This window comes from Coloeus monedula (assembly GCF_965178545.1).
Source record: "Coloeus monedula genome assembly, chromosome: 22".
In the NCBI taxonomy this organism is placed as follows: Eukaryota; Metazoa; Chordata; class Aves; order Passeriformes; family Corvidae; genus Coloeus; species Coloeus monedula.
In genome coordinates this window covers 7,423,383-7,448,439 of record NC_138802.1, presented here as the reverse complement: position 1 = coordinate 7,448,439, position 25,057 = coordinate 7,423,383, and the positions used below count along the sequence as shown (strand labels likewise).

The window sequence follows — 25,057 nt, the reverse complement described above, 5'->3', positions numbered from 1 at the left end:
TCACCCGCGCGGAGAGCGGCCGCCTGGAAAATTCGGGGTGTTTTCAAGAAAATGCCCGGTTTTAATGACAGCACTGTAATAACCCCAAACAGCCACGCCGCTCTGCCGGGGCAGTGGGAAGGCTTCTGCACGAACTGTGGGCTGTGAGACGGAGCCGGGAAGGAACAGAAAGAGGGCAACCACCCCCAAACCCCCGCCGAGGTGCTGCCACCCCCCCATCGCACCCCTGTGCCCCGGGGGCTGCCCTATCTCCTCCATCTCCCCAGCGGGGTGGTGGAGGTGGAGACCAGGGTCCCCTGGCCGAACCCCGTCATCCCGGGAAGGAGGAGTTACCTTCCCGTGCCTTTTAATCCAGTCCTGCTGGTTTCCCCACAAAGCCCGGCAGAGCCTCCTTCCCATGCGGCACCATGGCCCCGCGACACGTCGTGGAGATGTCCACCAGCCACGCCACCCACGGCGTCTGCGTGCGGGGCACCGAGCTCTTCCTGGACACGCGCCGGTAAGGCTCGGCACCGGCGCGTCCCGGCGCTTCCCACGGGATGGGCTTGCCCTTGGTTCCGAGCAGGAGCAGGTGGAGAGGGACCCGGAGCCCGTCAGGAGTTCATCCGAGGGTTTGGAGGGACCGGTCCTGCTGGGTGTGCTCTAGGGGATGATGTCCCACGGGGAGCTCACCCAAATTTTAGGGGATGATGTCCCACTGGAAGCTCACCCCAAGGTCTGTTTTAGGGGATGATGTCCCACTGGGTGTGCTCTAGGGGATGATGTCCCACTGGAAGCTCACCCCAAGGCTCTGTTTTAGGGGGTGATGTCCCCCAGGGAGCTCATTTTTGGCATTTTGGAGATGAAATCCTACAAGGAGTTCATTTTTGGGGATGAAATGCCACAGGGAGCTCGTTTTGGGGATGAAATCCCAGAGGGACCTCATTTTGGGGATGAAATCCCACAGGGAGCTCATTTTGGGGATGAAATCCCACAGGGAGCTCATTTTGGGGATGATGCCCCACAGGGAGCTCATTTTTGGGGATGAAATGCCACAGGCAGCTCATTTTTGGGGATGAAATCCCAGAGGGAGCTCATTTTGGAGATGATGCCCCACAGGGAGCTCATTTTTGGGGATGAAATCCCAGAGGGAGCTCATTTTTGGGGATGATGCCCCACAGGGAGCTCATTTTTGGGGATGAAATCCCACAGGGAGCTCATTTTTGGGGATGATGCCCCACAGGGAGCTCATCCAAAGGAGGGATGTTGGCTCGAGGCGTCGTGGCAGAGCCGGGCCGGGATGGTTCGGAGGCAAAGCCTGAGCACACCCCGGCTAAGCCCGGGTCTATTTCTGGCTCTGAGAACATTGGGCAAGAGCAATTCCAGCCGAGCAACTCGGAGCTAAAACGGGAGCGAGAATGAAGCGCGCGGCTCGGGCAGAGGAAAATCCAGCGGCGGCCGTGCACGGGCAGGGCCGGGAAAAGGGATTTTTCCAGGATGAAACATGGGGAGGTTTATTGGGCAGATAGGAGGCCGTGCCTACGCTGCTGTTACAGTGTCATTATTTAATAAATCCCATTTCTAATGACAGAGAGCACAGCCCCAGCCAGTCGGCATCGCAATTACTGGGATGGTGTCTTGGGGCCGGCCCAGGACGTGCCACCGTCCCCCTCAGAGAGCTTTGGCTGCCCCAAAACTGCCTCATTTCCCCCCCCCTCGTTCAGATGGGAATATAGAAAACCTAATATCTGCAATTTTTTGTCCTCAAAGCCCTCTCAGCCCTATTTAAACACGGAGCCAGAGCCCCCAAATGGGCTAATTTGGCTTCTTGGTAACAAATTTGAGCCGTGGTCCCAAACAGCAGCTGATGGAGGCTCTCCCAGTGAAAAAATGGGATCATTTCATTCCTGGGGAGCACCAGCTGGGAGGAATTTAGTGATGGATGCACAGAGTTTTGGGCTGTTTGGGGCAGAACGTGGAGCCTGTTGGGGATCCGGCAGCCCCCTGAGGTGGGAGGGCCGCAAACCCTCAGCAAACGGCCCCAAACCCGCGGGATCCCTCATCCCCCAGTGATGGGGGCAGGATTCGGGGCAAGAAGAGCTCCGTGAGGGAAAGCCCTTCTCAGATTTCCTAGGTGGAAACACGTTTTTGTGCCTCCGCCGCCTTTTGGCTTCGTGGAAAACACGACGGTCGAAAGGAAATCGGTGAAAACGTAAAATCTGCCAGGGGAACGTAAAATCTGCCAGGGGAACGTAAAATCTGCCATGGAAACGTAAAATCTGCCATGGAAACGTAAAATCTGCCATGCAGTGGGGACGTCCCTGCTGGGGGAGCCAAGCCCGGGCGATGCTTTCATCTCCTCACAAGCCGCTGCAGGCACCGGGGACGCCGTGCCAAGAGCAACACCGGGGCGAAATCTGCCGCGGCGGGGTTTTGATGTTGTGTTTTATGTTCTCGCTGGTGAAGTTTCCCACCTCGCTCCCCTTGGGATGCGGCCGGGGGAGCCGGGAGCAGGTCGGAGCTGCCGGGATGGAGCGGCTGTAATGAGCAGGGAGCAGCACTTCAAAGGCTCCCGAGGATGTCACGGAGCCGGGCGCGGGCGCTCCGTGCCCAGCTCCAGGCTGCGCTCCAGCCCGAGCATCCCCCGCGTCACGGGATGGCCCCACAACAGCCATCCCCACGCATGGCTGGCGTTACAATGATCCTGGCTCGGCCCCGTCGGGGTTTTGTCACGGGATGCTGGAGTTTTGGGGTTTTTGTTGTGTTGTGGAGGGAGGTCGGACGTGGGATTGACCACGGCCGGACGTGCCGGAGCTGCAGTGGGAGCCGTGCTTGCTCAATGCCACCGCAGAGATGTGACACCGTGAGGACACATTTCATCAGCCAGGGATGGTCTTGGAGCCCTTCCCACCCAGTCGTGGCTGGGATTTAATTCCGGGTTCCGGGATTTGGCTCCCGTGGTCTCTGACCCAAGGCCGGTGTGTTCCAGGTCCACCCCCAGGGGTGCGGCGTCCTTTGACGTGCACGCCACGCCGGCGGTGACGGTGCACATGATCCACAGCCCCGCCACAAAGCCCACGGCCGACTCCAGGTGGCCCCTGGATCCCGACATCGAGGTGGTGGTGACCATCGACAGCACCAGCAGGACCATCGACGACAACCAGGTCAGGTGCTTTTCGAGTGCCAGAAGTGGGGGAAATAAGGGAAACTTCCTGGGAAAGCTCGAGGATTTCTCAGTAAAGCTGACACCAGGGTGGTTTTCGGGGGAAAGAACTCGAGCAGAATTGTGTAACTGGCACTGAGGAGAAATGAAACCAAGAAGGAGAAGATCCCACTCGGTGCTCTGACGATGACATTGTGGCAGTTGCAAAAGTCGGTGCCAGGCAACAAAAGATATCCCAAGCTGGGCTTTTGCCGTGCCCGATTTTCACAGAGGGCTTGGAGAACCGTGGGTAATGGAGGATGGCTCGGATGAACCTCCTGGATGGCTGGGCAGGAGGGGTTGGACTCTGATCCTTGTGGGGCCCTTCCCAGGGCTCCTGGGAGGGCGGGGATGCCGCCAGCCCGGTGGGATGTGGGTCACGGCGTGGGGATGTCTTTGCAGGTGAAGATTTCCTACTACAACCGGGAGGGCAACGAGCTGGCGGTGGCTTGGCTGTACCTCACCTGTGTCGGTAGGTGCCTCATGAAATCCTCATCTCTTGGGATCCACGAGGTTGGAATTCCTTGGGGGCCACACGCAATAAAGGTTTGGGTGTTCACCGATGCTGACGAGGAAGAGGGAAATAATTAAAACGTGATTACGCTGCCTTATATGGCGCACAAGAGACGGAGGCTGGGCCGCGGCCCCGCCCGTGGCACGCACGGAGCGTCCTCCTGGGCCTGCCAGGGCCGTGCCTCTGGGAGAAGAGGATCCACCGGAGATCTTCTCCCCCAGCTCTGCCCTCCGCGGCAGCGAGGGGAGAGGAATCGGCACCGCAGCCGTGCCTGACCTGCTTTAGAGCTCTGTTTCAGGAGTCTGGGATGAGGTGAATCATTCCCTCCAAGTGCCTGCTTTCCCCTGCTGGCCGCAGAGGGAGTCCAGACAACCAGTCTGGATGCAGAAGCCTCCACGTGGATGGATTAATTATCCTAAATTTGGGATTTTTCTGAGGCGTTCCCGTGTCCTCGAGTCGTGCCTACGCCTCCCAAAGCTGCCCCTGGACAGGCTGAAGGTTTCCCACGTCCCGTGGCTGATGGGCCCCACTGGAGCCGTCTGGGGCTACCACTGGCCACAGGGATTTTGCCTTCCCAATGTTCTTCTCTTGGTTAGGTTTAGAGTTTCCCTTCCAGCTTTTCCATGTCCTCCTCTCTGTGCCGAGGAAAGGACAAGCTCTGCCTCAGTCCCTGTGTTTTCCACACGCCGTGTGTCCCATCCGGAGGAGTTCTTGGGTTAGGACTGAGGTGGGGTTTGGATGAGGGTGCTGGCAGATCCCTGCAGCAGAGGCAGGAACTTCGGGCAAGAAGAGCTCCGTGAGGGAAAGCCCTTCTCAGATTCCCTAGGAATTATTTAGGAGCTCACTCAGCCATGGCAAAAACACATTTGTGTGCCTCCGCCGCGTTTTGGCTTCATGGAAAACACAACAGTCAAAAGGAAATCGGTGAAAACGTAAAATATTCCATGAAAACGTAAAATCCGCCATGAAAATGTAATATCTGCCAAGAAGTGGGGAATGTCCCTGCTGGGGGAACCAAAATGAGAGGAGACAGCTGGAGATCAAAGAGGGAAAGTCGTGGGAAAGCCGTTGGGTTGGATTTTCTTGTCACGCTTGGAACTGTTGGGTCTGGAGCAGCTTTGGGGCGCGAAGGTGGGGTTGGTGTGGGGTCACTCGTGGACAGTGCCGAGGAGGAGCCCAAAGCGGCACCGAGAGCTCATCCCCCTGCCCGTGGCTCTCTTGCTGTTCCAGACGTGTCCCTGGACGTGGACGTGAGCCGGAGTGGCCGAGTGAAGAGCAAAGGCAAGGACAAGGTAGCGAGGGCTTTGCTGGGAGGCCGGATCCGTTCGCAGCCTCTTCCTGGAACATCTCCAGGAGGGAGAGGGAGCTGGGCGGTGTCTGCGTAAGGGAAACGACCCGGCAAATCCTCGGCCTATTCCACACCAAAACCTCCCGCGGCTCCAGCCTGGCACCGAGGATCCCACAGGAGAAAACACTCGGCCTTCTCCTTCTCCTTCTTTTTCTCTTTTTCTTTTTTTCCTCCTTCTTCTTTGTCTTCATCTTCATGTTCATCTTCGTCTGCTTCTGCTTCTTCTTTTCTATTTTTCTTTTCCTTTTTGGGCCCCAAAGGTGCCGCTAAATGAGTTTGGCAAGCAGCAGGAGATTTCCCCCTTTGGCCACACATCTGCATGAGCCCAGGCACTTAAGCCGGGCTAATTAACCGCAGCCCGATCGGCGGCGCAAATTGGCTATCGAGATGGGCTGAGCTTCCACAAGCGCTGCAGCCGTGTCCAGGCGAGGCTGGAAGGCGCCTCCAGCCTCGTTGGAAGATAAGATCTGGGAGCAGTCGGTGCAGGCCCTGCTGGAAGCGGCTGCTGGGGAGTGGAGCGCGTTGGAAGCGGCGCTGGCGTCTCCTCGCTGCGTGGCCGGGCTCCCCTCCGAGCCGGCGGGGCTTTCCTCGGCCCGGGATGGGGGAAATGGTGCTCCCGTCCTCTCTTGGTGCTTCTCCTCCAGGCCAAGTGGACGTGGGGCCCGGATGGACAAGGGGCCGTGCTGTTGGTCAACTGTGACCGGGACAGCCCCGGCGCGGGGGGCACGGACAGCGGCCAGGCGGACATACGGACGCCGGCAGGTAGGCTGCGGTCCTGAGGGGCTCCCTGGGGGCTTTCCCACTTCCATCCCCTCCCTCCGTGTCCCCCGTGTGCCCCAGACCTGCAGGACATGTCCGTGATGCTGCTGCGGACCCGGGGGCCCAGCGCCGTCTTTGCCGAGTACCAGGTGGTGCTGCACGTCCCCGAGACCGACGCGGACAAAGTGCGGGTTTTCCACGCCACCCGTGAGTACCTTCCCCCTCTCCTGCAGGACCCCCAGGTGAGCCGGCCCCACAGGGTTTGTTCATTGGGGCACCCCAATTTGCTGTAAACGCTCCTTTACGCCCAAAGCCCCTCTGCTGTTGCACAAGGTGGGGCTGCATGGGGAAAAATCAAGGGGGAGAAGGCTCCAAAGAGGCTTTTCCCAGCGAGGGTGCTGGAATTCCGGCGTTCCCATGGAGCGGGAACCCCCACGGGCAGGGATCCAGGCAGCCAAGCAGCCCATCCCGTGGGGCAGTGCCCTTCGCTTTTGAACACTCGGATCCCTGGCAGCTCCGCGCCGAAAATCAGGTCAGGGGAGCCAAGGGTATCATTAGATGCTCAGCCGGAGCCACGCACCTTGAAAGGGCTGGACCCGAGGGGACGGAGCCCTCTTCGTCCCGGCGAGGCCAAGTGTGTTCCCAGGGAGGAGGAGGAGGAGGAAGAGGAGGAGGAGGAGGCACGCCCGCTCCTCTGCCGCCCTCTGGCACCGGCCACCTCCTCCTGCTGCCGGCGTGGCCCCGCTGCGGGCCCGCGGCTGAATCGGGGCTGGGAATTGGGGCTTTCTGCAGGCGGTGACTCCCACCCGCACTACAAGCCCGTGCTGGGGCCGGACAAGCTCTCCTACGTGCTGGACCGCGCCGGCCTCGGGGACAGCACCTTCTACGTGGAGGGGCTGGCGTTCCCCGACAGGGGCTTCTCCGGCCTCGTGTCCTTCAGCGCCAGCCTGCTGGAGGTGCCCCACAAGGTACGGGAGCTCGGCCCCACGCACGCCCTCCTGAACCCCCCCCGTGGCCGAGTTCCCGAGCTCTGTCCCGGCCCCGGCAGGATTCCCCGGGCACGCCGATCTTCACGGACACCGTGGTTTTCCGCGTGGCGCCCTGGATCATGACGCCCAACACCCAGCAGCCTCTGGAGGTGTTTGTGTGCAGGTAGGAGGGGTGTCCCCCCGCGATGTCCTGCCCTGGGGGATGCCCCAGGGAGGAGTTCCCGACCCTTCCGGGCTGAGTGGCAGCCGTCGGTGAGCCAGAGTTTGGGCATTCCCTGCTGGGAATATTGGGGAAGGGAACCAGCTGGCACTGTGGGAGTCATTTCCATCCCAAGGAGGAGCGCTGCAGGACCTTCTCCAGCTCCAATCCCATTCAGGAATGTTGCCCGGGGTGTTTAAATCCCAAGGAGAAAGGCTGCAGTTCCCTCTGCAGGTCCAGGGTGTTTAAATCCCAAGGAGAAAGGCTGCAGGACCTTCTCCAGCTCCAATCCCATTCAGGAATGTTGCCCGGGGTGTTTAAATCCCAAGGAGAAAGGCTGCAGTTCCCTCTGCAGGTCCAATCCCAGGCAGGAGCGTTGCCCGGGGTGCTCAGGAACGAGGAACGAGCTGCGGGGCCGGGGCTGTGGGGTCTCCCCGTGATCCCCTCGCAGCCCCAGTCCCTGCCCGTCCCCCCAGCATCAAGCAGGGCTCGGACTCCAACGAGGCCTTCATGGAGGGGCTGCGGGTGCTGCTGAGGAAAGCCAACTGCAAACTGACCGTGTGCTCGGAGCAGGACACCCGCAGCGACCGCTGGATCCAGGTCAGCCACGCCGGCCTCGCGCGGGGCTCTCGGGGTCCCTCACGGGCTCCCGGTGTCACCCCTGTGGCTTGGGGAGCGCCTGGAATGCCAGGAGAGAACCGGGGAACCGGGACTGAGGCACAGGGAGTGGTGGCACGGACGGGGACAGTGCCCAGGGAGCCTGGCCTGGCACCGGGGACGCAGCGGGGCACCGGGAAAGGGACCTCGTCGGGAGAGGGACCCCATGGCAAGGGGGACCCCAGTGCAGGAGGGACCCCACGGGCCACGGCTTGAGGAACCCCAGTGCAGGAGGGGACCCCACGGGCCACGGCTTGAGGGACCCCACGGGGCTTTCCAGGAGGGTCCCCACTGCCAGGAGAACCCCAGGAGGACGCCCTGGCTGCGGCGTCACCCCGGGAGAGCCGGGCAGGAGCCTCCCCACGGGTTTAGGCTGGGCTTTGCCAGGCTCGTCCCATGTCCTGCCCCACCCTCCCCACATCCCTCGTGGAGATTGCTATCACCCCCAAAGCCTTCCTTCTCCTCCTCCTTCTCCTCTTCTCCTTCCCAAAACAGGATGAGCTGGAGTTCGGCTACGTGGAAGCTCCTCACAAGACCTTCCCCGTGGTCTTCGACTCTCCCCGGAACAGAGGCCTGAAGGATTTTGCTTTCAAGAAGATCCTGGTGCGTCCTTGCGTTGAAATCCCCTTATTCCGCCCCAAAACCCGCCCGCGTGGAAGGTCCTTGGCACCGCTTCCCTCTTTTCCAGGGCCCGGATTTCGGCTACGTGACCCGGGAGCCCCCCGGGAAGAGCGTGACCAGCCTGGATTCCTTCGGGAACCTGGACGTGAGCCCGCCGGTGACGGTGCGGGGCAAGGAGTACCCGCTGGGACGGATCCTGATCGGCAGCCCCCTGCCCTGGTGAGCCGCCCCTCCCTCTGCAGCGCGGGCCGGCCCCAAAACCCTCCCCGGAGCGGACCCCGGGGCCCAATCCCCACCAGATCCCAGATTTCACCAGCAAACCCCACGGCTGTGCCTCCAGCCCTACAAACCCCCGCGCCGCTCCCGTTTTCACCCCAATCCCGCCCGTCCCGGCTCGGATTCGCTCTTTCGAGGCGAGCAGCGGGGGATCCGGGATGACTGGGAATTATTGTTGTGCCCGGGGCGGGCGGCGCTTGGCGGCGCCGGGGGAACCAAGCTCCGTCCGGGGCCCCACAAAGGACGGCATTGTCGGGGAAAAAGCAGCAGCGAGCCCGCCCCGAGCCCGAACCGCCCGCGGGGCTCCGGCCGGCCCTGATTATCGCCCGGGGTTTAATTAACGCCTTCCCATTTCCCCGCTGCCGCCCCTGATTATCGCCCGGGGTTTAATTAACGCCTTCCCATTTCCCCGCTGCCGCCTGGCTGAGGAAAGCTCGCCCCCGCACCCCAGGAAGGAGGGATTTGGGAATGTCGGGGGTGGGAAAAACCTAAACCCGAAGGTGCCCGAGCAGAGCGGGGCGCGGAGTGCGGCAATCCCGAGGGATGGACGTGGGCTAGAGGTGTATTCCTGGAAAATACCGGGATACATCCGTGCATTCCGAGAAAATATCGGGATATATCGATGTATTCCTGGAAAATATTGGGATAAATCAATGCATTCCGGGAAAAAATTGGGATAAATGGATGTATTCCTGGAAAATATTGGCATATATCGATGTATTCCTGGAAAATATTGGGATACATCCGTGCATTCCGGGAAAATACTGGGATATATCGATGTATTCCTGGAAAATACTGGGATAAATCGATGCATTCCGGGAAAATATTGGGATAAATTGATGTATTCCTGGAAAATATTGGGATAAATGGATGCATTCAGGGAAAATATTGGGATAAATGGATGTATTCCTGGAAAGCATTGGGATACATCGATGCATTCCTGGAAAATATTGGGATAAATCGATGTATTCCTGGAAAATATTGGGATAAATCAATGCACTCAGGGAAAATATCGGGATAAATCGATGCATTCAGGGAAAATATTAGGCTATATCGATGTATTTATGGAAAATATAGGGATATATGGATTTATTTATCTGAAACACAGGAGATATATTGATATATTTCTATAATATAGGGATCTAGCAATATATATTTATATATACTAAATATATTTAGTATATATATCATATATCATAAATATTTATATAACACGTATGTACTATATATGATATATATTTATAGAACATGTGCATATTATATATGTTATACATATTTATATCACTTATATATATATTATATATTTATAGAACGTTTATATTTTATATATTTAATATATATTCATATAAGTTATATATATTATATATATATTTATATGACATCTATATATTTTATATATATTTATATAACGTTTATATTTTATATATATATAATATATATTTATATAACTTGTCTCTATAAACAGACTTTATATATAATATATAGGGGTATATCCATACATAACAGACATAATAACACATAATTGAGGCATCAGGCAGATAAATCCGTATTAGCATAAACCACCTATAATTTCGATTATTCTGTGCACTTCAACCCGTGAGTGTCCGTAACAGAGCCGGGGCCCTTTCCAGCCTCCTCCCAGGAAAACGGGATTACAGTGGGGCTCCTCGTGAGGGCCGGCGGGGAGCGCTGGGAGCGCTGGGAACGGGAGCGCTGGGAATGGGAGCGCTGGGAACGGGAGCGCTGGGGAGCGCTGGGAATGGGAGCTCTGGGGAGCGCTGGGAATGGGAGCTCTGGGGAGCGCTGGGAATGGGAGCTCTGGGGAGCGCTGGGCAGGGCAGTTCTGGGGCAGTTCTGGGGCAGCTCTGGGCAGCTCTGGGCAGCTCTGGGCAGGGCAGTTCTGGGGAGTTCTGAGAAGTTCTGGGAAGGGCAGTTCTGGGGCAGTTCTGGGCAGCTCTGGGCAGGGCAGTTCTGGGGAGTTCTGAGAAGTTCTGGGAAGGGCAGTTCTGGGGCAGTTCTGGGCAGTTCTGGGCAGGGCAGTTCTGGGACAGTTCTGGGAAGGGCAGCTCTGGGCAGTTCTGGGAAGGGCAGCTCTGGGCAGTTCTGGGCAGGGCAGTTCTGGGGCAGCTCTGGGCAGTTCTGGGAAGGGCAGTTCTGGGCAGCTCTGGGCAGGGCAGTTCTGGGGCAGTTCTGGGCAGTTCTGGGCAGGGCAGCCCCGTCCAGCTCGCAGTGTCCAGCTCGCAGTGTCCAGCTCGCGCTGCCCGCTGTGCCCGCAGGGCGTCCGGCCGCAGGATGTCCAAGGCCGTGCGGGATTTCCTGTACGCGCAGCAGGTGCAGGCGCCGCTGGAGGTGTACTCGGAGTGGCTGACCGTGGGCCACGTGGATGAGTTCCTCACCTTCGTCCCTGCCTTCGACAGGAAGGTGCCGACCCCTGCAGCCCCCCCAAGCCCCCCCAAACCCCCTTTCCCAGCCGTTTGCCCTCCGCGGGGATCGGGGCTGCGGTGGCCGCGGTGCCTCCCAGCCGGGCACTGGGGCTCTCACCCCCCCAGCCGGGGCTGACCGCCGGGCTCTGTCCCGCAGGGATTCCGGCTGCTCCTGGCCAGCCCCAACGCCTGCTACCAACTCTTCAGGGAGAAGCAGCGCCAGGGCCACGGGGAAGCCACGCAGTTCATCGGTGAGGGCTGGCTGAGGGACAGCCCTGTGGGACGGCATTCCCGGGTCCCTTCCCAGTGCCCATTCCCGCTGTCCCTTCCCAGTGTCCCTTCCCAGTGCCCATTCCCACCGTCCCTTCCCGCTGTCCCTCATGCCCCCACGCCCGCAGGGTTGAAGGGCACCGAGAAGAAGAGCATCGACGAGATCCTGGCGGACGAGTCCCTGCGGAGCGACAACCGGCACGTGCAGGTGGGTCTGGGATCCCTGGACTGCGGGGGATTCCCTCTCCTCGGTTCCAGGGGGGATTCCTGGGCGCAGGGAGGGGATTGGGGGTTCCTGGGAATGGCCGGAGTGCCCGGAGTGGGCGAGGAGAGGGATCCACACCCCGAGTGACGCAGAGGTGGCAGCTGAAGGGAGAGAGGGGATGCAGGGGGCGGCTGTTCTCAGGGATGGGGTGGGACCGGGAGCGGATGAGGATCCAGCCGGGATCCAGCGGGTGGGATCGGGAGGGCTGGGATGGCAGCTCCAGGCCCTTTCCCCAGCGCTGCATCGACTGGAACCGCGAGCTGCTGAAGCAGGAGCTGGGGCTGAGCGAGCAGGACATCATCGACATCCCGCAGCTCTTCGTGCTCACGGGCTCCCGCGCCGACGCTCTGTTCCCGGACATGGTGAGAGCCCGAGCCCCGCAGCCCCGGGCGAGCCCCCGGGCGAGCCCGGCGCGCCGGGAGCGCGGTCGCTGAGGGAATCCCGCTGCCGCAGGTGAACATGCTGGTGCTGGGCCGCCACCTGGGCATCCCCAAGCCCTTCGGGCCGGCGGTGGGCGGGCGGTGCTGCCTGGAGCAGCGCGTGCGGGAGCTGCTGGAGCCGCTGGGCCTCTCCTGCACCTTCATCGACGACTTCTTCTCCTACCACGTGCTGGCGGGGGACGTTCACTGCGGCACCAACGTGCGCCGCAAGCCCTTCGCCTTCAAGTGGTGGCACGTGGTGCCCTGAGGTGGCCCCCGGGCGGGTCCTGCATTTCCTGCACCACGGGGAAGGTGCATTTCCTGCGCCGGAAAAGCACCCGAAGCACGGGTTTGGCCAATAAAGCTTCACAGGCACCGAGGGGGCAGCGCTTCCCCGTCTCCCGTTCCTTCCTCCCTCCCTCCTCTCCCGGTGCCGAAATGTCCTTTGGAGCCCGGTTTGGAGCACGGGGGTTGGTTTGGGATTGGTGGGTGGCACTGCGGGGTGAGGGGGCTGCTCCGAGGGGCGCAGGCCCCATCCCACTGCTGCGGGGTCACGGAGTCCCTGGCCGTGGGACTGATAACACCCCCCAAAAGTCCCTGTTTCGGCCAAAAAACGCTTCCTGCTGGGGAACCTGGCTCTGCCCCCGTCCCGGGCTGCAGGAACCCGCCCTGCCCTCCTCGTTACCTTTCCGCACCTTCTCCAGGAGGGAACTTCCGTCTCCCTCCGCTCTTTTGTCTCCGCGTTCTTCCCCGTGCCCGCCCGGCACCCGCCTGGCAGCGCCCCAGGAGCCGACACCCGCCCGGCGCCCCGGGCACGGCTCGGCCCGCGCAGCCCCGCTGCTGTTCTGGGCGCTCTGCTTTCCCCGCAGGATTTCTGCGGCGTAGCTGCACCTCCGCTTCCGACTCCCGGGACCTGGGGAGGGGATGCTCCCGCACATCCCGCACATCCCGCACATCCCGCACATCCCGCTCCCCCGCCCTCTTTTTGCCCCGAACGCGGATTTCTAACCCCATTTCCCCGGGGCTGTGTCCCTGCCGACATTCCCGGCCCCGAGGAGCGACATCGAATCCGGGCCGCGCGTGACGCCGCGGGGAGGGGGTTCGGGAACAGCTGCAGGGACAAAGGGCTCCCTCTGCCCCGCGCGGGCGGGGATTTAATTAAAACCAGGGCGATTGAAGCGGCCGGGGGCCCGCTGTCCCCGGCGCAGGTGACATCCCCGGCAGCGCCCCGAGCAGCCGGCCGAGCGCCCACTCCGCACCTGCAGCCCTCCCCGAGGGAGGGGAGAATTCCAGCGCATTGTCCCGGCCGAACGAATAAAAAAACCCTTCAGGAGCAGAAACCGAACCCGGCCGAGCCCGGCGCTGGCGCGGGCCCAGCCCGGCTCGGGTGTCGCGGTGGATACTTCCCGGCGTGGGTCGGAGGTGACCGCTCGCACCGCGTCCCTTTGTGCTGAGCGGAGCCCGAGCCCCCCCGGAGCCCCCCCGGAGCATCCCGTGGGTGTCCCGGGCCGCTTCCCATCCCCGCTCCCATCCCCGCTCCGGCCGGACCCGCGCACACCCAGTCCTGGAGGTGGGATTAGGCCGAGCTTTGGCTGATCCCCTCCCAGCAGCCCGGCTTTATAAATCCCCGCTGGCAGCGGGCGCGGCACCCGAGGGTGCCCGGGGCGGCCGCGATGGCCCAGCAGCGCCGTGTCCAGCTGTCCACGCAGCGCCCCACCAGCACCGTGTGCGTGCTGGGCACCGAGCTGTCGCTGGACGTGTGCGGGTGAGCGCGGGGCAGCAAAGCCGCTTTTCCCCCTTTATCCCATCAGTGCAAGGCCGGGAATAGCGCGCGGCGGGGAGGGGGCGGCGCGGCCGCTCCGCGGGGCTGCTCCCGGGGGTCCCGGCAGGAAGGGGAGGCTCCGGCGGGACCGCGACATTCCAGGCGGGATTCTGCCGCGCCTGGGCTGCCAAAAGCCCTTTTTGGGGTTTTAAGGCTGCGCTGCGCATCCCGGCCCATGAAATAATAAATATTTCCTGCTTTCGGGGGAGCGCGGAGAGCGAAACCCGCGCGGCCCCTCCCGGCGCTGGATGCGGAGCCGCTTCCCTGGCTCCAGCCCAGATCCGGGAGCGCCCGGGCAGCGGCTTCGGCTCTTTGCTCCCCAAACCCCGCTCCGGCCGCAGCAGCTCGGGGTTCACTTCCCTCCCTTCCCGTCCCCACCGCTGCCCCGGGCTGCGATTTCCCCCTCTGCCCCGGGCTGGAGCCGCGTTTTTCTTCTCCCGGGTCCGGATTCGCTCCGGGCCCATCGCCCGCGGCCTCCCGAACCGGGGCGGGGCGAGCTCCGACCTGCGCAGCGCCGGGGTTTGGCCCGGGCCGGCCCCGCTCGGCGCTGCCGCCGGCGGAAACGCCGATTTTGGGGAGATCCGAGCCCCAAATCCTCGCCGGGCAGCTCCGGGATGGAGCCGCGCGGGATGGGCCGGGTTCCGTCCCCGCTGCCTTCGGGAGGCTGGCGGATTTCAGTCCAAGATTTGGGGCGTTCCGGAGGGATGGCTGCGGTTATCTCTGTGCGGGTTATTCCCGTTTATTCCCGTTTCCCACGGCGGGACGGGGAGCGCTTTGCACCTGGAAAATCACTGGATTTGGGTTTTTTTGAGGGATTCCTGCCGTGGGTATCGCGGGTTCGGCGCCGTCGCCTTTTCCAGGGCTCGTAGGCTTGGGCGGGATTTGCCTTTAATCGCCTTTGGCGGGATTTGTCGGAATTGCCTTTTCCAGGAGCGGCTCTCCGCACGTTTTGTGGGATTCGCCGCGTGTCCAGGGAATTGATGCAATTCCAGGCCGCAGGATTTGTTCCACGCGGGAGGGTTTATCCCCATTTCCCTCGCAGCACCTCCTGCAGCTGCGTTTTCCAGGCCCAGTGGCGTTTCCCAGCACCTGCAGCTGTTCCGCATTTCAGGATTGGTTCCACGCTGGAGGATTTGCCAGAGTTTCACATCTCAGGGCTCCCCGCGGTTGCATTTTTGGGGATTATTTCCATTTCCCGGGAGCTCTTGCTACTCTGAATTTGGGGATTTGATAATACTGGAGATTTTATAACAATTCCACAGCTCAGGGCTTGCAGCAGCTGCATTTTCCAGGATTATTCGCATTTTCCAGGACTTGCTGATATTCGAAATTTCAGGATGTGTTTCATATTGAAGGAGTTACCGTAATTGAATATGGCTGGACTTGTTGCAGCTGCATTTTCCAGGATTTGTTGCATTTTGCAGCACTTTTGGTCATTTGAAATGTCAGGACTTGTTGCACGTTGGAGGATTTCTCCCAGTTTCAGATCGCAGCCCTTGCTGCAGCTGCATTTTCCAGGAATATTTGCATTGCCAGGACCCGTCGATGTTCTGAACCCCAGCACTGGTTCCCCGTTGAAGGTTTTACCCCAATTCCACATTGCAGGACTTGTTGAAATTGCATTTTCTGGGAATATCTGAGTTTCCCACCGCTCCTCCCAGCGACTCCTCGCAGAATTCCCATTCCCGCCCTCACCATTCCCGGGATCCTGACCGCTTTTCCCCCTTCCAGCTCCGCTCCCAAGGGTGCCGTGTCCTTCCAAGCCCAGGGCACGCCGGGGGTGCGGCTCTGGGTGGTTCACGACTCCCAGAGCGTGAAGTTGCCCTCGAGCGTCAGTCGCTGGCCCCTGGCGCCCGGCCCCGAGCTGCTGCTGGCCATGGACAGCCTCAGCAAGGACGTGGGCGACGAGAAGGTGCGTGCTGGGGTCCCGCCGGATCCGGGATTCCCATCGGATCCCGGGATTCCCGCTGGGTGCTGGGGTCCCGCTGCATCCGGGATTCCCATCGGATCCCGGGATTCCCGCTGGGTGCTGGGGTCCCGCCGGATCTCGGGATTCCCACTGGATCCGGGATGCCCGCGGGGTCCCGCCGGATCCGGGATTCCCACTGGATCCCGGGATTCCCGCTGGGTGCTGGGGTCCCGCCGGATCCGGGATTCCCACTGGATCCCGGGATTCCCGCTGGGTGCTGGGGTCCCGCTGCATCCGGGATTCCCATCGGATCTCGGGATTCCTGCTGGCTGTTAGGATTCCCGCTGGATCCCGGGATTTCCACCGGGTGCTGGGATTCCCACTGGATCCGGGATTCCCGCTGGGTGCTGGGGTCCCGCCGGATCCGGGATTCCCGCTGGATCCCGGGATTCCCGCTGGATCCGGGATTCCCGCTGGGTGCTGGGATTCCCGCCGGATCCGGGATTCCCGCTGGGTGCTGGGATTCCCGCCGGATCCGGGATTCCCACTGGATCCGGGATGCCCGCGGGGTCCCGCCGGATCCGGGATTCCCGGTGGATCCCGGGATTCCCGCTGGGTGCTGGGGTCCCGCCGGATCCGGGATTCCCGCTGGATCCCGGGATTCCCACTGGCTGTTGCGATTCCCGCCGGATCCCGGCACTCCAGCCGCATCCCGGCGTTCCAGCCGGCCCCGCACGGTGCCGAGCTGCCGCTCCTCGTTGCAGGTCAGGATCTCGTATTTCAGGGAGGCGGGCGCGGTGCCCGTGGGCAGGGCCTTGCTGTACCTCACCTGCGTGGGTGAGTCGGGGGGACGGCCCCAAACCCCGCGCGTTCCCCGCGCGTTCCCCCGGCCCACCCCGTCCCGTCCCTTCCCGCAGAGGTGTCGCTGGACGCCGACGTCAACCGCAGCGGGGCCGTGAGCAGGACGCTGCTGGACAAGGTACCCCGAGGGGCCGGGAGCCCCCGGAGCCCGGCGGGACCCGGGAATTCCCGGCCGAGCCCCAGCCCCGCTCCGTGTCCCCCCCCAGACCACCTGGACGTGGGGTCCCGAGGGACACGGGGCCGTCCTGCTGGTCAACTGCGACCGCGACGACCCCGGCGCCGAGGGCCTGGACAGCCAGGACAGCGCCGTGCGCTCCTACGACGGTGCTGGCACCGCCAGAACCCCGCTCTCCTGCTTGGCCCTCCATTTTCCCACTTTCCCCTTTCTTCCACAGCCCGCAGCCCCCGATTTTCCCACCTTTCCCCCCAGTTTTCCCACTTTCCCCTCAATTTCCCCTTTCTTCCACAGCCCCAAACCCCCAATTTTCCCACCTTTCCCCCAATTTTCCCACTTCCCCCAATTCTCCCACTTTCCCCTCATTTTTTTTACTTTTCCCTCAATTTTCCCGCTTTTCCCCCAGTTTTCCCACTTTCCCCTCAATTTCCCCTTTCTTCCACAGCCCAGAACCCCAAAGTTTCCCACTTTCCCCCAAGTTTCCCACGTTTCCCCCAATTTTCCCACTTTCCCCCAAGTTTCCCACGTTTCCCCCAATTTTCCCACTTCCCCCTCAATTTTTTTTACCTTCCCCCAATTTTCCCACTTCCCCCTCAATTTTTTTTACCTTCCCTCAATTTTCCCACTTCCCCCTCAATTTTTTTTACCTTCCCCCAATTTTCCCACTTCCCCCTCAATTTTTTTTACCTTCCCCCAATTTTCCCACTTCCCCCTCAATTTTTTTTACCTTCCCCCAATTTTCCCACTTCCCCCTCAATTTCTTTACCTTCCCCCAATTTTCCCACTTGCCCCTTGCTTCCACAGCCCAGAACCCCAAATTTTCCCACTTTCCCCCCAATTTTCCCACTTCCCCCTCAATTTCTTTACCTTCCCCTCCATTTTCCCACTTGCCCCTTGCTTCCACAGCCCAGAACCCCAAATTTTCCCACTTTCCCCCCAATTTTCCCACTCCCCCCTCAATTTCTTTACCTTCCCCTCCATTTTCCCACTTGCCCCTTGCTTCCACAGCCCAGAACCCCCCGTTCTCCCCCTTTCCCTCCAACTTCCCCACTTCCCCCTCAACTTCCCCTTTCCACCGCAGCCAGAAACGCCCATTTTCCCCCTTTCCCGTCGATTCTCCCTCTTCCCCCCGATCTCCCGTCCCCCCCAGCCCGTTCCCGCCCCGTTCCCCGGCTCACCTTTCCCGCTCTGCCCGCAGACCTGAAGGACATGTCGCAGCTGCTGCTGCGCACCCGCGGGCCCCACCCCATCTTCGCCGGGCACCGCCTGCTGCTCCACGTGGATTTCGGCGACGCCGACAAAGTCGGGGTTTTCTACGGCGGCAGTGAGTGCCCGGCGCGGGGCTCCTCGGGCCGGGCTCGGCCCTTCTCCTCCCGGGCCGTGCTCCGGGCACGGCTTTGGGGGCGAGGGTGCCACCGAGGCGTCGCTGTCCCGCAGGCAGCGCGGCGCTGGGCGAGTTCCGCCACGTGCTGGGTGGCCCCAAGCTCGCCTACAGCGTGCGCCCGGGCCGGCACCAGCACGAGAGCGTCTTCTACGTGGAGGGCTTGGCCTTCCCCGACGTCGGCTTCTCGGGCCTCGTGTCCTTCCACGCCACGCTGCTCGAGAGCCCCGACAAGGTGCCGGCCCCGGGGCGGGCGGGGGGCGCGGCGGGGCCGGGCCGGGACCCCAACCGCGTTTGTGCCGCCGCGCCAGGGCCTCCCGGAGACGCCGATCTTCACGGACACCGTGGTGCTCCGCGTGGCGCCCTGGATCATGACGCCCAACACGGCGGCGCCGCTCGAGGTCTTCGTGTGCGGGTGGGTGCTGGGTGCTCCCCGATCCCCTTTCTTGTGCCTGAATCCCATTTTTGTTCCCCAAATCCTGGTTTGTTACCCCCAGATCCTGGTTTTTTACCCCCAATCTCATGGGTTTTGTTCCCCAAATCCCGGTTTTTTTCCCCCTAGATCCTGGTTTTTTACCCCCAATCTCATGGGTTTTGTTCCCCAAATCCCGGTTTTTTTCCCCCTAGATCCTGGTTTTTTACCCCCAATCTCATGGGTTTTGTTCCCCAAATCCCGTTTTTTTTTCCCCCTAGATCCTGGTTTTTTACCCCCAATCTCATGGGTTTTGTTCCCCAAATCCCGTTTTTTTTCCCCCTAGATCCTGGTTTTTTTACCCCCAATCTCATGGGTTTTGTTCCCCAAATCCCGTTTTTTTTCCCCCTAGATCCTGGTTTTTTACCCCCAATCTCATGGGTTTTGTTCCCCAAATCCCGTTTTTTTTCCCCCTAGATCCTGGTTTTTTACCCCCAATCTCATGGGTTTTGTTCCCCAAATCCCGTTTTTTTTCCCCCTAGATCCTGGTTTTTTTACCCCCAATCTCATGGGTTTTGTTCCCCAAATCCCGGTTTTTTTCCCCCTAGATCCTGGTTTTTTTACCCCCAATCTCATGGGTTTTGTTCCCCAAATCCCGGTTTTTTTCCCCCTAGATCCTGTTTTTTTTACCCCCAATCTCATGGGTTTTGTTCCCCAAATCCCGTTTTTTTTTTTTTCCCCCCAGATCCTGTTTTTTTTTTACCCCCAATCTCATGGGTTTTGTTCCCCAAATCCTATTTTTTTTTCCTCAAATCCTGGTTTTTGGTCCCCAAATCCCGTTTTCTTTCTCCCCAAATCCCGTGTTTGTTTTTTTCCCCCCAAATCCCATCTTTTTCCCCCCCAAATCCCATTTTCTTTCTCCTCAAACCCTGTTCTTTTTCCCCCCAATCCCCTTCTTTTTCCGCAAATCCCATTTTTTCCCCAAATCCCATTTCCCCCCCCCAAAATCCTGGCTTTTCTTCCCCCAGATCTGAGGCTTTTTCTCAAATCCTGTTTTTTTCCCAAATCAATTTCCCCCCCCAAATCTTGTTTTAATTTTCCCCCAAATCCCCCTTTTTCCCCCAAATCCCATTTTCCCCCCAAATCCTGCATTTCCCCCCCAATCCCGTTTCTTCTCCCCCAAACCCCATCTCCTCGTCCCCCGAATCCCGTTTTTCCCCGCAGTGTGGATGACAACGAGGGCTTCGTGGCGGCCGTGGCCGCGCTGGCCGAGCGGGCGCAGTGCCCGCTGACCGTGTGCCCGCCGCCGCAGAACCGCCAGGACCGCTGGATCCAGGTGGGAGCGGGCGGCACTCGGCCCCTGCTCGGGCGGGCAGCGGCTCCGGGCGCGCTCCCAAAACCGCTCCGTCCCTTCCCAGGACGAGCTGGAGTTCGGCTACGTCCAGGCCCCCCACAAGACCTTCCCCGTGGTCTTCGACTCGCCCCGCGACCGCGGCCTCAAGGATTTTCCCGTCAGGAGCATCCTGGTACCCGGCCCCTTCCCGCTGCCGAGCCCCGGCCTGGGCACGCCCAAACCCCCGATGGATCCCTTCGATGGATCCCTTCGATGGATCCCTTTGTTCCTCACGCTTTCGGGAAGCCCCAGCGCTTCTTTAACCCTTTCCTCCCATTTTCCCCCCACCCAGGGCCCGGATTTCGGCTACGTGGCCCGGCAGGCTCCGGAGGGCGCTTCCAGCCTGGATTCCTTCGGGAATCTGGAGGTGAGCCCGCCCGTGACGGTGCGGGGCAAGGAGTACCCGCTGGGGCGCATCCTGATCGGCAGCAGCTTCCCCAGGTGAGGCGGGCCAGGGCAGCCCCCAAAAAGGATTTCCTGGCCCTGGTTGGGGTCGGTTCCGAGTTTGGGGTCGGTTCCGAGTTCGGGGCTGGTTCCCAGTTTGGGGTTGGTTCCCAGTTTGGGGTCGGTTCCGAGTTCGGGGTCGGTTCTGAGTTTGGGGTCAGTTCCCAGTTCGGGGTCAGTTCCCAGTTTGGGGTCAGTTCTGAGTTCGGGATTGGTTCCCAGTTCGGGGTCGGCTCCCATTTTGGGGTTGGTTCCCAGTTCGGGGTCAGTTCCGAGTTTGGGGTCGGTTCCGAGTTCGGGGTCAGTTCTGAGTTCGGGGTCAGTTCCAAGTTCGGGGTCAGTTCCCAGTTCGGGGTCAGTTCTGAGTTCGGGGTCAGTTCCCATTTTGGGGTTGGTTCCCATTTTGGGGTCGGTTCCGAGTTCGGGGTCGGTTCCGAGTTCGGGGTCAGTTCCCATTTTGGGGTCGGTTCCGAGTTCAGGGTCGGTTCCGAGTTCGGGGTCAGTTCCCAGTTTGGGGTCAGTTCCCAGTTCGGGGTCAGTTCCCATTTTTGGGTCGGTTCCCAGTTCGGGGTCGGTTCCCAGTTCGGGGTCAGTTCCCATTTTGGGGTCGGTTCCCAGTTCGGGGTCAGTTCCGAGTTCGGGGTCGGTTCCCATTTTGGGGTCGGTTCCGAGTTCGGGGTCAGTTCCCAGTTTGGGGTCAGTTCTGAGTTCGGGGTTGGCTCCCAGTTCGGGGTCGGCTCCCATTTTGGGGTTGGTTCCCAGTTTGGGGTCGGTTCCAAGTTTGGGGTCAGTTCTGAGTTCGGGGTCAGTTCCCAGTTTGGGGTCAGTTCCCATTTTGGGGTCGGTTCCGAGTTTGGGGTCGGTTCCGAGTTTGGGGTCAGTTCCCAGTTCGGGGTCAGTTCCGAGTTTGGGGTTGGTTCCGGGTTCGGGGTCAGTTCCCATTTTGGGGTCGGTTCCGAGTTCAGGGTCGGTTCCGAGTTCGGGGTCAGTTCCCAGTTTGGGGTCAGTTCCCAGTTTGGGGTCAGTTCCCATTTTGGGGTCGGTTCCGAGTTCAGGGTCGGTTCCGAGTTCGGGGTCAGTTCCGAGTTTGGGGTCAGTTCCCAGTTTGGGGTCAGTTCCGAGTTTGGGGTGAGTTCCGAGTTTGGGGTGGGTTCCAAGTTTGGGGTCGGTTCCAAGTTCGGGGTCAGTTCCCAGTTTGGGGTCGGTTCCCATTTTTGGGTCGGTTCCGAGTTCGGGGTCGGTTCCCAGTTTGGGGTCAGTTCCCAGTTCGGGGTCAGTTCCCAGTTCGGGGTCGGCTCCCATTTTGGGGTCGGTTCCAAGTTCGGGGTCAGTTCCCAGTTCGGGGTCAGTTCCCATTTTTGGGTCGGTTCCCAGTTCGGGGTCGGTTCCCAGTTTGGGGTCAGTTCCCAGTTCGGGGTCGGTTCGGAGTTCGGGGTGGGCTCCCCCCGTGCCCCCCGACCCGCGGTGCCCCCCAGGCTCGGCGGCCGCAGGATGGCCAAGGCCGTGCGGGATTTCCTGGTGGCGCAGAAGGTGCAGGCGCCCGTGGAGCTCTTCTCGGACTGGCTCCAGGTCGGGCACGTGGACGAGTTCCTGACCTTTGTCCCCGCGCCCGATCGGAAGGTAACGGATCCCAGATCCCGAATCCCAGATCCCGGGGTGGGGCAAAAAGCGGGACGAGACCCTAAAGGCCTCCCCACCCTCGCCCCGCAGGGATTCCGGCTGCTCCTGGCCAGCCCCAGCGCCTGCTACCAGCTCCTCAGGGAGAAGCAGGAGGAGGGGTTCGGCGAGGCCGCGATGTTCCAGGGTAGGGCAGGATGGAAAACGGGGCTCCGGGGCTTCATTTTCCCTTTTTCCTGCAAAATCCGGTGGTGGTGGGGGTGGGGGGGGGGGGGGCGGACGGAGCCCGGGACGCGGCCGGGGAGCGGGGCCGGGGCGGAGTTAATGAAAAGCCGCAGGGTTTGGTTCCCGGCTGGGAGGGAGCCCCTGGGGCGGGGCAGCTCCGGGATGGGGCGGGAGGCTCATCCCAGCCCGGGGAATTCGCTGTGCCGCAGGGCTGGAGAAGGTGCCCAAGCCGACCATAAACGAGATCCTGGCTAACGAGGGGCTGCGCAGGTTCAATAATTACGCCCAGGTGAGGACGGGGAGCCGGAGGCTCCATCGGCCCCTGTGCGTCCTTCGGTGCCCCCGTCCATCACCAGCCCCCTCTCCAGCCGGCTGCCGGCACTCCGGCCCTCCCTCCGTCCGCCCTTCTGTCCATCCCTCCCTCCCTCTGTCCACCCTTCTGTCCATCCCTCCCTCCATCCTCCTGCCCCTCCTGATGTCCATCCCTTTGTCCCCCTGTCCCTCCTTCCCTCCCTTTGTCCCTGCACTTCCCCGTCCCTCTCCCCACCCCACTGTCCCTCTCCGTGTCCCACCCATTGTCCCTGTCCCTCCCCTCCGCTCTCACCCTCCCCGTCCCCCCAGAGCTGCATCAGCTGGAACCGGGACATCCTGAAGCGCGCGCTGGGCCTGGCCGAGCCGGACATCCTGGACATCCCGCAGCTCTTCCAGGGCGACGTCGCCTCCGGGGCCGAGGCCTTTTTCCCGGACATGGTGAGAGCCCGAGCCCCGCAGCCCCGGGCGAGTCCCCGGGCGAGTCCCCGGGCGAGTCCCCGGGCGAGCCCGGCGCGCCGGGAGCGCGGTCGCTGAGGGAATCCCGCTGCCGCAGGTGAACATGCTGGTGCTGGGCCGCCACCTGGGCATCCCCAAGCCCTTCGGGCCGGCGGTGGGCGGGCGGTGCTGCCTGGAGCAGCGCGTGCGGGAGCTGCTGGAGCCGCTGGGCCTCTCCTGCACCTTCATCGACGACTTCTTCTCCTACCACGTGCTGGCGGGGGACGTTCACTGCGGCACCAACGTGCGCCGCAAGCCCTTCGCCTTCAAGTGGTGGCACGTGGTGCCCTGAGGTGGCCCCGGCGCCGCCGCGGCTCCTCCGGCCCCAAATCCTCCCCCCGGCCCTGCCAAGTGCCTTCGGTGTCGGGAATAAATCGGGGCTGCGGCTCGCGGGGCTCTCGGGGCTCTCTGGGGAGGAGCTCTCCCAGCACGGGGGGGACGCTGGGCTGGTGGAACCGGGGGGGAGCGGGAGCGTGTGGGGCCGCGGGGCCCAAATCCACGCGGAGAAATCCCACGGAGACAGCACGCACGGAGGCGTGGGACGGGATGGAGGGGCCCGGGCAGGGACAGCTCCCAGCCCCGGCCCGGGCTGCTCCCGGCCCGTCCAGCCCCGCCCTGGGCACTGCCAGGGATCCAGGGGCAGCCGCGCTGGGAATTCCATCGCAGCCCCTCCCCAGCCTCCCAGGGAAGATGGATCCCAAATCCCCCACTGCAGGCTGTCCCCCTTCAGTCGGGAGCCATTCCCTGTGTCCTGTCCCTCCATCCCCTGTCCCTCTGCAGCTCTCCTGGAGCCCCTTCGGGCCCTGCCAGGGGCTCGGAGCTCTCCCTGGAGCTTCTCCTCTCCAGGTGAGCACCCCCAGCTCTCCCAGCAGAGCTGCTCCGTCCCTCTGAGCCCATCCCGGAGCCTCCTGCAGCAGCTCCAGGCCCTCCCCGTGCTGGATCCCGGAGCTGGGGCTTCCCGAGGGACACTGGGAGGGTCCCACTGCCCATTCCCATCCCCTCCCAATTCCCATCCCCTCCCAATTCCCATCCATCCCGTGCTCATTGCTATCCCCTCATTCCCATTCCCTGCCCATTCCCATTCATTCCCATTCCCTGCTCCTTCCCATCCATTCCCAGCCCATTCCCATTCATTCCCATTCCCTGCCCTTTCCCATCCCCTCCCAATTCCCATGGCCTGCTCATTCTCATTCCATCACTTCCATCCCTGCCCATTCCCATCCATTCCCTCCTCATTCCCATTCCCTCATTTCCCTGCCCACTCCCATCCATCTCCTGCCCATTCCCATTCCCTCCTCGTTCTCATCCCCTCTCAGTTCCCATTCCCTCCCAATTCCCATCCATCCTCCGCTCATTCCCATTCATTCCCATTCCCATTCCCATTCCCATTCCCATTGGGAATCCCATCCCAGGGATCCCAGCCCATCCCCGGGGCAGCGGGACGGGGCCGTGTCCGAGCCCTGCCGGAATTCCGCAGGGATGGAATTCCCCGCAGAGGGAAAAGCGGGAGCGGGAATTGTTGGGGATGTTCAGGATGGCGCCGGCGGATTTGGGAAAGAGCAGCGTCGGCTGCGGGGCCCTCGGAGAACGGAAGGAACAAAACGGGAGCGTAAAAAACGGAACAGAAAGGTTTTAAAAGCGAAAATTCCAGGCCAAAAAATGATTGGGAAAGGTGTGGAGCGAGAGGTGAAAATAAAAGCAGCAAAACAAAAAAGGAACGAGGTAAAAATAAATATTGAGCATTGAAAAATAGGGAGTGAAAAAAGTGAAACTGAAGGGAAAAAAAAATAAAAATTCAAAATCAAATTTAAAATTTGAAAAAAAAATTAAAAAATGAGGGTAAAATAGGATAAAATCTTGAATTTCAAAATAAAAACTGAAAAGCGGAATTCAGAAATGAAAAGGAGAATTCAGAAATGAAATAAAATCAAAAATCAGAGGGGAAAAAAGTAAAAGAAACCTTAAAGTTGGATTGAAATAAAAAAGTAGAGTCAAAAATATCAAATAAAGGTCCAAGTGGAAAGAAATTTAAATGAAATTAAAAGTAGAATTGAAAAACGAGACAAACAATTAAAAATTAGGACTAAAAG

At 60.8% G+C, this 25,057-nt stretch overlaps 2 protein-coding genes across 2 annotated transcripts; both read left to right on the top strand.

The window, feature by feature from the left end:
- Positions 1-407: 407 nt before the first annotated feature.
- Positions 408-12,189, top strand: LOC309581146 (protein-arginine deiminase type-1-like; the record flags this gene model as incomplete). The annotated part of the gene is made up of 16 exons (XM_082295591.1): positions 408-499; positions 2,969-3,143; positions 3,584-3,653; positions 4,926-4,987; positions 5,688-5,805; positions 5,884-6,009; positions 6,595-6,770; positions 6,851-6,954; positions 7,467-7,590; positions 8,143-8,250; positions 8,336-8,487; positions 10,821-10,965; positions 11,125-11,218; positions 11,366-11,445; positions 11,739-11,864; positions 11,956-12,189. The coding sequence occupies 16 exons, from the start codon at positions 408-410 to the stop codon at positions 12,187-12,189; spliced, it is 1,986 nt and encodes a 661-aa protein (XP_082151717.1).
- Positions 12,190-13,594: 1,405 nt separating this feature from the next.
- On the top strand, positions 13,595-23,259 carry LOC309581188 (protein-arginine deiminase type-1-like; the record flags this gene model as incomplete). The annotated part of the gene is made up of 16 exons (XM_082295643.1): positions 13,595-13,686; positions 15,475-15,655; positions 16,417-16,489; positions 16,570-16,631; positions 16,720-16,837; positions 17,887-18,012; positions 18,126-18,304; positions 18,381-18,484; positions 19,706-19,817; positions 19,900-20,007; positions 20,167-20,315; positions 21,794-21,938; positions 22,029-22,122; positions 22,370-22,449; positions 22,782-22,910; positions 23,026-23,259. The coding sequence occupies 16 exons, from the start codon at positions 13,595-13,597 to the stop codon at positions 23,257-23,259; spliced, it is 1,986 nt and encodes a 661-aa protein (XP_082151769.1).
- Positions 23,260-25,057: the final 1,798 nt, after the last annotated feature.